The sequence below is a fragment of the Phalacrocorax aristotelis genome, chromosome 22, assembly GCF_949628215.1.
Source record: "Phalacrocorax aristotelis chromosome 22, bGulAri2.1, whole genome shotgun sequence".
NCBI classification, from domain to species: Eukaryota; Metazoa; Chordata; class Aves; order Suliformes; family Phalacrocoracidae; genus Phalacrocorax; species Phalacrocorax aristotelis.
The window spans coordinates 7873763-7885008 of NC_134297.1; the positions used below are offsets into that span (position 1 = coordinate 7873763).

An 11246-nucleotide genomic window follows, 5' to 3' on the forward strand; every position below is an offset into this window, starting at 1 on the left:
AGCTGCCCCCACCCCACCCCACACACGGGTCAGGGATCAAACACACACTGACACACACCCCGCCATTTTGGGTCACAGACCCCCAGGGCTCCTTCCAGACCCACTTGCAGCACAGAAACCCACAAACCAGGGGATTAAAACAACAAAAAAATTTATAACTTCTGCATTTTCATAGTCCTAACAAAGACACTGCTCGCCCCTCCTTTTCCTGCCCGTGGGGCAGGCACCATGTCAGCTTACCAGGGGTCCTGGGGGGGGTCTGAGCGCCCCAGGACCAGCCCTCACCCTGGTGTTACACTGCCATAAAACAGCTCCGAAGACCCCCAGACCCACCCGACGTGGGAGCTTAGTGTTTGCACGATGAGCAGCAGCCCCGACGAGGGGGGTTTGGCTTTTGGGATGCTGGGAGCGTCGCCAGGACGTGGCAGGCTCCGCGGTGCTGTCCCCCACGCCACCACAGGGATCTCCCCATCTTCGGTTCCCAGGCGTGGCCCGAGCAGCTCTGCTTCACCCATGAGGGCTGTCAGGACACGGCCGCATCCAGATCCAGAGGTGGCAGCTCCGAAACGTCCACAGGATGCCTCGCTCCCTCCCGGCTCTACTCCATCCTGCTCGCAGAGCTCCGGCACAGCTCCTGGAGGTCTGCAGAGAAGCCCCATTAGCAGCCAATTCATCTGAAAACCAACTATTTAAGTGAAGTTTACAGAATCCACTCCCTTCCCATGGTCTCTACCCCACCGGAGCAATGTTTCACCTGCAGCATACTCACAGTGCATGATTGTGTCCCTGATCTGCCTGAAGCTGTTCTCCTTCAGCGCCATGTAGATGTAGTAAAGGTTTCGCAGCTCCTTGGGATAATCCTTCCGATCCACATCCTTCAACACCGGGATGGTGCGCCCATTGGCCAGCGGAGCTTCGGCCAATGCCTGGTGCATCTGGTACTTGCACCAAGGGTCCTGGAGGAAGCCAGGGGTGATGAGCATGACCCAGCAGTGACTGTTTTGTACGGCATTGCACAGTTCCGTCATCATCGCGCTTCCCGGCGCCGCGTCCCGCAGCTGAAGGAAGCAACGGAAGCTTTCGGGTTGACCCTCCAGGTAGGACACCAGCTCCTCCACCAGCTCCAGGTCCACCTCGCTGTGACAGATGCAGACGTCGTAGCTCTTGGCCCACCGGGCACTGTCTGAGGCATTGATGTCCGACACCAAGATGGGTGACAGGCGGACGGAACTGACCAGGCTCGTGCTGGGAGAGTAGCCGGAGCGGTCAGAGGATGAGGAAGGTGAGGATGAAGAAGAGCGGCTGGAATCAAGGCTGCTCTCCACCGACCTGGGCTTGGGTTTGTGCAGGAGTCGCCTAAACCAGCCTGCAGAGCCAGAGGGACCACTGTGAGGTTTGGGGTAGGCTCAGCACTCCCCAGGGCTTCCCGAGGGTGTTGTCCGGCACTGCCAGCTCAGCATGACACCTCCAGATGGGAACAGCTGGGTGGGATCTCACCCTGATCCCCCCACCAAAACCACCCCAGTGGCTAAAACCTCGGCTATCACCAACACCCATATGCAATCGCATCACGGCAAGCACCCTCATGTTTCGGTGGCGGGGGATGCCAGTGACGGAGGGGACAGAGCCAGAGGGTTTATCCCCGCCCTGGCATGAACCAAGCCCAGACTCACCGGCCATAGCGGGCAGCGCACTGCTCAGCTGCCAACTGCCAGCGTGAACCCTCTCCTGCCAGCAGAAAAAAGGGATTAAAAAAAAAAATTAGGAGAGCAGGAACGTCCCTGTGGTGAGTCTCAGCCCCAGGAGTTCTGTGGCATTTATTCCGGGGTGCTCGCGTGCAGCACCGGGGTGCTCGCCTGCAGCCCCGGGGTCACCCCAGGCAGGGTCTTCCGCCTTGCCAAAACTTGCCAGGAAGGAAGGAGCATTTTGAGCTCAAGCATGGCTGGAAGCAGCAGGTCAAGCAACCCTCCTGCCTGGCCACCATTTTACTGCCTGTTACCAGCTCTCTCCTCTGGAGATACGCACCTGCAGTGAGCAAGGCTGAGAGTCGAGGGGCAGGAGAGGCCGTCATTCCCAGCGGTGGGGAAAGGATCCTGCAGAGGGGAGAAGCGGGGAACAGCAGGGATCACCAGGGATTGACCGGCTGCTGGCAAACAAAAGAGAACTTGGGTGGTGCCCGCATTGGTGTGCCCTTGCATCCCTGTCCACCCTGTGCCAGCTCACGCTGTGCCCACGTCTCGGCATTGTGTTCCCGGTATGGTTGGGGTGCCCTGACCCTCCCTGCAGGTACCCAGGAGCAGCAATGGGGGAAATGAGCAGCAGGAACAAACGCGGCCGCTGTTTTCCACTGCTTGCATCACCCCTCCTGAAATAAAACCCCCACCAAGTCACTCCAAAGCCTTTCCCCTGCCCCGAAAAATAGTGCAGGAGTGCAGCAAATGCTGGCAAGACCTCGCACGCCTGCGGAAACCACACTCCCCAAGCGAGCCACTGCTTAGTAATAGCAAAAAGCTCACGCGTGGCTTGAACGACAAGCATGGATGGCAAACGGAGGGGGGGAAATTTGCCTACCTGGGATGCAGGAGTCAGGCACCGGAGCAGGGAAGGGGGATGCATCAGTCCCTGGATTCAGCGAGGAGGAAGACCTTCTGGGATCGCTTAGGTGGGAAAGGAGAGGGAGGATGCAGCACATTCACTCTGGAGCCTAATGGGATCCACAGTGAATGGCAAGGCCGACCCATCCTTACAGCTTCCCCATCTGGGAGCCCTTCCCAACAGAGCGGCTCTGGGCCTGAGAAAAGGACGGGGACACCCACCAGCTTCCCCAGGGACAGAATGGAGGAGCTGCCCCGGCCTCCCGACTGCCGGCAGGTCTGGGCTCCGCCTGGGCATGCGGAAGCGCAGGCAGGGGAAGTCAGCTGCGATCCCACAGGGCAGGGAAGCCAGGCCTCCCCGGGGCCTCCCTCCCACATCCGCCACTGGCCAGATGCTGTCGCCAGCCGGGCGTCACCACGCCCAGCCCTTACTGGCACCAGCACACGCCTGCGAGCCCTGACCCGTTTCCCTCCCTCATGGTTTTATAACCAGACACAGTTCCATCTCTACTGCTCCCGCTTATGAGTTAAATTTACCAAACAAGGTGCTTTTTCCCCCGAAAAAAATCCATTCTCCATCTCTCCTTTCCCAGGCCGCACCTCCCCAGGAGTCCCCCACTATGCAACACAGCTCCATCCACTGGTTTCGGAAAGGTCTCCGGCTGCACGACAACCCAGCGCTGCTGGCGGCAGCTGCTGATTGCCACCGCCTTCATCCCCTCTTCATCCTCGACCCCTCCAGCGGCCGGGCAGGTGCCAATGCCCAGCGGTTCCTCCTCGACACCCTGCGGGATTTGGATGGGAGCCTGCGGGAAATGGGCTCCAGGTGAGTCTTGGTGCCATCCCCAAGGGATTTGGGGGGCATCTTGAGGGGATCTGGGGGGATCTCGAGGGGATTCGCGCCTACCCGGCTCCCCGGCAGGCTGTTCGTGGTGCGGGGCTGCCCAGAGGAGGTGTTCCCCAATCTCTTCCACGCCTGGGGGACGACGCGGTTGACCTTCGAGGTGGACACGGAACCCCCCGCCCGGCAGCGCGATGCCGCGGTGGCAGAGCTGGCAGCCCGGCATGGCGTGGAGGTGATTCAGGAGGTGTCCCACACCCTCTACGACACCAAGAGGTGGGTGCCTTGCGCCGTCCCTCGGGGTACGGGGGATTCAGCCCCAGTGCCAACCACGTCCCTCCCTCTCCCACCTCAGAGTCCTTGCCTTGAACAATGGCAAAGCCCCCCTGACCTACAAGCACCTGCAGAGCCTCCTGGCATCCCTTGGACCCCCGGAGAAGCCAGCCCCAGCACTCACATGGGAGCATCTTCGAGGTGAGCACAGGACAGACCTGAGGGTGGGCAGAGCACAAAGCTGGGTCAGCATCTCCCTCACCATTCACCCTGGAGCGGAGTGATGGCCATCACACCCCCACCTTACATGGCACCCCAGGCTGCCACACACCATGCCAGGTCAGCCATGATGCCGACTACGGGGTCCCCACCTTGGAGGAGCTGGGCCAGGACCCCACCGCGGTGGGGCCAAACCTCTACCCCGGCGGGGAGACGGCGGCACTCACCCGGCTCGACACGCTTATGGAGAGAAGGGTCAGTGTTCGGCGCCCATCACCCTAATTTCGAGGCTGCTTTGCATCCCCCTCAGTCCCAAAACATGACCTTGGTGTGTGTCCCGCCCTGTCTAGGCCTGGGTGTGCAGCTTCAAGAAGCCCAAGACGGAGCCCAACTCGCTGAGCCCCAGCACCACCGTCCTCAGCCCCTACCTCAAATTTGGCTGCCTTTCAGTCCGCACCTTCTGGTGGCGGCTGGATGAGCTCTACCAGGGGGTGAGGCAGCATTTTTAGGGTGAGGGGGGAAGAGGGTGAGCCAGAGGGACCTGCAGGAGGGGTGGGGGGCTGGAAAAGATGGGCCAGCCCAGCTGGAGGGGCTGATCCTGCCTTCATTAGCAGCAGGAGCACTCCTGGCCCCCCGTCTCTTTGCACGGGCAGCTCCTCTGGAGGGAGTTTTTCTACACCGCCGGTGCCAGCATTCCCAATTTCAACCAGATGGTCGGCAACCCCGTCTGCCTGCAGGTCGACTGGGACAAAAACCCCCAGCACCTCCACGCCTGGAGGGAGGTATTTCCCTCAGGGATAAACCAAAAATCTTCCAACCCACCCCCCCACCCCCCAAAAAAAAAAGTCCCCCTGCCCCATTTAACCCCAACACCCCACACCAGGGCCAGACAGGCTACCCCTTCATCGATGCCATCATGACCCAGCTGCGCACTGAGGGCTGGATCCACCACCTTGCCCGGCATGCTGTCGCCTGCTTCCTTACCCGTGGGGACCTCTGGGTCTCCTGGGAAGAAGGGCTGAAGGTCAGATCTCCCCTGACACCCACTGTCACCCACCAGACTCCCAGAGACCCCATCCCCACACCATCACAGTGTCCCCACAGGTCTTTGAGGAGCTCCTGCTGGACGCTGACTGGTCCCTCAATGCTGGCAACTGGCTGTGGCTGTCGGGCAGTGCCTTCTTCCACCGATACTTCCACGTCTACTCGCCCGTCGCCTTCGGCAAGAAGACGGACCGGGATGGAGTGTACATTCGGTAGGCGTGAAACACAAAGCCACGCAAGATGGGGGTGGCATCCCTGGTGGCTTTGACCCCTTGCCGTAGAAAATACCTCCCTGTCCTCAAGGATTTCCCTGCCAAGTACATCTACGAGCCCTGGAAGGCACCACGGGCTGTGCAAGAGCGGGCGGGCTGTCTGGTGGGCACCCATTACCCCCAGCCCATTGTGGAACACGAGGTGGCAAGTAAGAGGAACCTGGGGCGCATGAAGGCAGCCCGCGCCCGGAAAGGTAATAAATCCCCCAAAAGGCACCGAGCTCCCACCGCAGCCCTGCCGCAACCCCGGCTGCCTTCCTCTCCTCCAGGCACCAAGCAGGAGCCACAGGCCAGCTCCTCCATGGCCGAATCCCAAAGGAAAAAGCCCAAGATTGAGCAGCGCTGAGCCCCACGGGGACCCCCAGGCAGCCAGGGTCAGGCACCACTCACCCCATTTTGCTCAACCCCATCCCTTAATTAATCTCTTCCACTTTCCCACCCTGAGACTGATTACTTTGCTGCTGCTACCACCCCAAAAACCAACTCCCTACCTGAGGACGTGCCCCAGAGGAAGGTGAGTCACCCACCTATGTGAGTCAGCCTCAACTGGAAACCCCAGAGCTGCCGGACCGTGTCCCAGCAGCCAACGCTGCCCCGCAAACCCAAGCTCCGGAAGGGCAACACTCCTCTAGGTCAACCTCCACCCCTGCCTTAGCTGTAATATAATCATTATTAAAGGGAACGGAGCAATTAAGCAAGCACAGCTTGATTCACAACACACCATGACCCACCAGGAGCAGCACCACGTTGAAATCTACAGCAATACGAGCTTGTTTTGGTTATGGTACCACCGGGTCGGGCATCACAAGAAAACCTGCGGTTTGCGCAATCGCCTGCAAAGAGCGTTAGCAAATGGGGGCCAAAGCCAGACCCCAAAAAGGTGTTCAGGTGAGAAAATAAGGCTACTTTTCCCTCTAAATACACCCACCATCAACATGCTTTATTTATGGCGCCAATACAAAGCGGTATACAGTGACCTTGAAAGCCAGAGAACCGCTTCTCTTCCTGAAAAGCTCTGGATACACCCAAACTCCTTCATAAAGGTGCTCAAAAGCATCACAGCAGCCATTACAACTTCACAACCTGCTCTTACAGCCTCAGAGGGCTGAAGCTGCTGTGGCACAGGCAGGGCCCCAGCAGAGAGGGAGGCAGCGCGCCCCTGAGGGGGTAACAGGGCGCACCAACGCCTACAAATACCCGCTCGAAGAGAAGCCACGGCGGCCTGGCGGGCTCCCAGCGGGCAGGACCGACCCCCCGCCCTCTCACACCGCGACCTGAGCAGCCGCCGCCTCACAACCACCCCGCTGCGCGCGCAGGCGACGACTGCCCTGCGCATGCGCCCGGTACCGTTTATAGCAGGACGAAGCTTAGCGAGAAGAGCGAACTCTCGCGGAAGTGCTTCTGCACACCCCTCCCCGCCATAATCCCGCCTCTTCCGCTACGAGCCAATGAGAGGGCGGGGCCGGGTGGAGGCGGGCCAATCGCGTCCCGCCGCCCCGCCGCGCCCGGGCGTTGCCATGGCGACGGCGGCGCGGGATGTCTGAGGGGAGCGGTGGCCGCTGCGAAGGCCGCCCGCCAGGGCCGCCGTGAGGGAGGGAAGCGGCGGCCGCCCCGTCCCCTACCGGGGGTCAGTGGGGCTGCCCGGGGGGTCAGGGAGCCGCGGCCTAGCCTCATGTCGTGCTTTAGCCCCAGTCAGTGATCAAGCACCGCGCAGCCACTCGCTCACTCCTCCCTGGTGGGACGGGGTAGAGAACCGGAAAAGTAAAAGAGAGGAAACTCCTGAGTTAAGCACTACTTAGCGACAACTAAAACATCTCCACATTATCACCACTGTTTCCAGCACAAATCCAAAACGTAGCCCCATACTAGCTACTATGAAGAAAATTAACTCTACCCCAGCTGAAACAGTATCCACCCCTCATTCCATACCATTTACGTCATGCTCAGGTCCCACACTATCCAATACAACCTCATTGACCTCCACCCCCCTTCCTATCCTTTGATAAAATCACGGTTTCATTTACCATTCCCTTACCTTACGGACCACCTCTGTAAAATGTCTCTAGAGGGTCCACAAACGTCCACAAAATGTCCCCTGAGTTGACCCAGTCCATGGCTTTGGGCTCCATCTGTTCCGGTGGTTGCTCGGGGCAGGAGAAGTGGGGTGTTGCGTGGAGTTATGGGGCACCGAAGCCAGCTCAGGTCGTGTCACTGCTGCACTTGCACTGCTTCTGGTAAGGCTTGTTCTCCATGGGTTCAGGTAGTCCCTGCTGTAGTAATTCCTATAACATGCAACTCAAATCAAGGGTTATAACACTTTAATGGTAGAACCATTACAGTCTCCACCCCTGGCCCCTTTGGGCCAGGTTATAGGTTTTAACATTGCAATGAACTCCTCCCCTTGCTCCCAGCAACAAGTGGTTTCTGCTATAGTAATTTCCGTAACATGTTACTCAAATCTTGGGTTACAACAATTTAAAGGCATTTCCATCACAATTCCACCCCTGGTCCCCTTGGACCAGACCATCTGGTTTAACACTGTAAGGGACTCTTCCCCTTGCCCCTGCTCTGGCTTGGACTTATCTGCAGACTGCAGTCCTTTAGGGTTGTACCTGCTCCAAGTGGAGTCTTACCCAGGAGCCATAGTCTCTCCAGGGGTACACCTGCTGCAGCATAGACTTATCCAGAGCTACAGTCACTTTGAGGTGTGCCTGTTCGAGCATGGCTTCTCCATGGGCCATGATGCTTTCAGAGATATACCTGCTCCAGCATGGCCTTACCCACAGCTGCAGTCCCTCCAGAAGTAAACCTGCTCTGTTGTGGGCTTCTTCATGGCCACGCACTTTGAGGTGCTCCAGCATGACCTCATGCACAGCCACCAATGCTTCAAGGTGTACCTGCTGCAGCATGGACCTATCTACAGCCACAGACACTTTGAGGTGTACCTTCTCCAACATGGATTTATCCTTGGGCCACAATTCCTTCAGAGGTACACCTGCTGTGGCACAGACATAACCATGGCCACAGACACTTCGAGATATACCTGCCCTGCTCTGGCGTGGGCTTATACACAGCCACAGATGCTTCAGGGTATCCTGCTCCCACATGGACTCATCCCCAAGTAGTCCTGACCAGGGTCAGGAATTAGCACAGCAGTTGCTCCCCAGGTCCCAGTGCTGAAGTCTTGGAAGGGATTCATCCAGGCACTCCTGGATGCTGCTATTGGCTTTGATCTCCTGGAGGATGAAGAGGGCAAAAACACTTTCAAAAGTGCCTCCAGGAAGACAAGAACTTGGTTGATGTTGCCCACAACCTTATCCAGAAGCTGTCTCCAGTGAGTGTGCTTGTAGTGCTGTACATAATTATTTGGTACCTAGCCCTGAGCATAGGAGTTGGCTCTTGGAAATAGCCATATTTGGTTCTCCAGCATGCCCCCATCTCCCAACGATCCCTCTACCCACAAGAAGCCACAAGTGCAGTTACTGTGCCAGGTTCCTGAGACGTAACTCTGCCGTGGACACCAGCTTGTGGGTATTTCACTCGCGGTGTCCTGGACAAGGACCTAGAGCCTTACGGAGATCTTTGAGAAATATGTGGGTGTTTTTTCATTATGTCTTTCCGCATGAAGTGCTAAAAGAAACCAGGTTCTGATCTTAATCTGTCTCTCCTTTCTCAGCACACAAGCAATGTCTGCTCAGCCTTTTTCAAAGACTGTTTATACAAGGTGTTTGATGACCTGGAATCTAAAATGGAAGATTCTGGGAAGCAACTGCTTCAATCTGTGCTTCACTTAATGGCAAACGGGGCTCTTGTGTTAACCACAAACTTGGATAACCTGCTGGAACTGTACGCAGCACACCAGGGGAAGCAACTGGAGTCTCTTGACCTAACCAACAAAAAGAAGGCAAATGATGATGATTTCTTTTTTGTCAGGGCCGAGCTGGGACAACGGCAGGACAGCGTCAGCTGTGGGATGTGCCCTTGTGCCCACGTGAGGGGATTGTACTGTCTGCAGCAATTTAAATGATGTTAGACAAAGTCCAGGCGGAGACTCTAGACATTTGGGGCAATGAGCAGAGGAACGAAGATGAATGCTCGTTTCTGAAATGTTGTGCTTGCTGGCTGACATCCATTGCTCAGGCCAAGCCCTTAAGCCTGGTATTTCTTTAATCTCTGTCCTTCAAACTTCTGGCTTGGCCTTGCTGAGGTACAGGAAGCCTCGCTTCCACTTAGGGCTTGGGTTGATGTTTCTAACTGGCACAGGAAACTCCGTGCGAGACACAAAGCTGACCTTTCTATTTTTATAGCGTGCTGTGGAGTGCTTTTTGTGACAGCGCTTGTGGGGCTGTAGCCTTCCAGGCTTCCTTCTTGCCCCGTGTCCTCTTTCTGAAATGGCTGGATGACTCCTGTGGGGTTGCTCCGTGTCCTCTGGCTTCTTCTGCTGTGCTCTGGGATTCATAGCTGCTCACTTCACGCTAGCTTCCCTCCTCTTGCCCCAGTCAGGCAGAAAATCAGACTGTTGGACCCTGAGCTCTTCGCCCACCTCATCTTTCCACCGTGGGTTTTACTGGTGGGGAGCACCTTGTCCTCTTCGCTGGTTGAGCAGGTGCTGTGCAGTGCTCGGTCTCTTTCTGTTCTGAGTAATTTCTGTGCTTTGCGTTTGCTGCATGACCTCTTAATCGGCATGGCTGGAAGTACTTACAGAGTTACAAATAAGCATTCTAATTACTATGAGCTTAAACAAGCTCTAGTCTGCAGGGGTAAACCAAGAGCCTCAGAAGCGGCTTTTTGAAATGAAGGTCAGCTATTGACCAGCGGGGTCAAGAAAGAAACTTGATTTGTACTTGAGAATTAAACTTGAAAAACAGGCTTGAGAAACATGCTGGCTTAACATTCATAGAGTTTTCCCCCTTCTCCGGCTGAGCCTGGTGTATCGGTTCAGTCTCTTCCCACCACCTTTGGCGTTCAGCTGAAGCGTTGACCCAAACAGGCTGGTAGCTGCAGGCCGCAATGTAGAGGCTGATGGACTCATGACCCCTTGAGGAGATCAGGGAGAATGTGAGGAAGAAGCTGCCTCTTTGAAACACTTCCCCAGCATGGTGTTTTTCACAGCACTGTGGAAGCTAACGCGGCATTTACACCAACCCCAGGGGCATAGTGCTCCACCCAGCCGGGTACCAGAAGGTACACGGAGGTCGCGGTGAGGCAGCCCTGCCTCCTCTCTCTGCAGGGCATACTTTGTGGTCCCATACCTTGTCTTATCTATGCATCCCACTTCCCACGCAAGCTCCTGACAGGCCCCTGTGTTACCCGGGCATAGACTGGGCTGAGTTTAAAGGCTGGGTGGTGGGAGAGTCCTTAATTTCCTGAAAAAGAGGAGGGATGGGTTCTCTCGCCTGCTAACCTGCAAAAGCACCTCGCTACGTTTGTGTTGAGGAAGACCGAATTATGACACTCCTCAAGAGCCTCATCAGTGATAAGGTGTCTCTTGTGCCTCATGAAGGTAAGACTTGCCTTGACTAAGAACATCTTTCCCTTTTTTAAAGTGAGAGATTCAGAAGCTGGATGAAAGTAAGTAATTCTTGGGCTGTGGTTGGACTGTTGATGACATCACATTTCAGGCCCTGTTTTTAGAGGCCATGAAGCCCAAGTCAGACCTGGAACACTTCATGCTCATACAAAGAGACGTGGATGAGTTTAAGAAGCTCTGTGAGAAGATGCAGGACATTCCTGCAGGGCACAGCACTTGAGCACCAGCCTCACTTCAAGACCTGTGCCCTTAGGACAGGCCTAAGCCAGACCCAGCAGCTCCCAGGGAGGCCTGGGTGGTTTAAAGCTGGTCTAAGAGAGGAGCAAAGGCCAGGGCAGAGCCTCCTCAGACAGACACCTGGTTTAACATAGTAATTGTCTTTTTACCAAGGCCACGTGTGCCCAGAGAACATGGTCTTCGCGAAGGAGCTGCGACCTCCTCTGACTTCATACTTAGTGCTTTTGTATCCTGTA

General features: G+C 56.5%; 3 protein-coding genes across 11 annotated transcripts; 2 read left to right on the forward strand and 1 right to left on the reverse strand.

The window, feature by feature from the left end:
- Positions 1-134: 134 nt before the first annotated feature.
- Positions 135-2954, reverse strand: TIRAP (TIR domain containing adaptor protein). Of its 5 annotated transcripts, none has more exons than XM_075116245.1 (6): positions 2817-2954; positions 2572-2657; positions 2026-2143; positions 1674-1728; positions 770-1366; positions 135-642 (listed from the first exon to the last, which is right to left on the reverse strand). In XM_075116245.1, the coding sequence occupies exons 4-6, from the start codon at positions 1678-1680 to the stop codon at positions 599-601; spliced, it is 648 nt and encodes a 215-aa protein (XP_074972346.1). In that variant the 5' UTR covers positions 1681-1728; positions 2026-2143; positions 2572-2657; positions 2817-2954; the 3' UTR covers positions 135-598. The 5 variants fall into 5 exon arrangements, with proteins under 5 accessions (XP_074972346.1, XP_074972345.1, XP_074972349.1 ...); XM_075116244.1 differs by having other exon boundaries at positions 2026-2093; positions 2817-2947; XM_075116248.1 differs by having other exon boundaries at positions 2026-2146; positions 2817-2947.
- A 116-nt stretch (positions 2955-3070) lies between these two features.
- Positions 3071-5943, forward strand: LOC142067530 (cryptochrome-2-like). Of its 5 annotated transcripts, none has more exons than XM_075116240.1 (10): positions 3071-3420; positions 3517-3711; positions 3791-3909; positions 4028-4182; positions 4278-4418; positions 4542-4709; positions 4811-4951; positions 5032-5183; positions 5275-5437; positions 5513-5943. In XM_075116240.1, the coding sequence occupies exons 1-9, from the start codon at positions 3215-3217 to the stop codon at positions 5414-5416; spliced, it is 1419 nt and encodes a 472-aa protein (XP_074972341.1). In that variant the 5' UTR covers positions 3071-3214; the 3' UTR covers positions 5417-5437; positions 5513-5943. The 5 variants fall into 5 exon arrangements, with proteins under 5 accessions (XP_074972341.1, XP_074972338.1, XP_074972342.1 ...); XM_075116237.1 differs by having other exon boundaries at positions 3078-3420; positions 5253-5437; positions 5513-5935; XM_075116241.1 differs by having other exon boundaries at positions 3079-3420; positions 4539-4709; positions 5253-5437; positions 5513-5935.
- A 2255-nt stretch (positions 5944-8198) lies between these two features.
- FAM118B (family with sequence similarity 118 member B) lies at positions 8199-11054 on the forward strand. Its single transcript, XM_075116041.1, is given in 6 exon segments — positions 8199-8232; positions 8379-8503; positions 8506-8577; positions 8920-9211; positions 10378-10443; positions 10794-11054. Coding segments are annotated over 6 exon segments (789 nt in total). The 3' UTR covers positions 10994-11054.
- Positions 11055-11246: the final 192 nt, after the last annotated feature.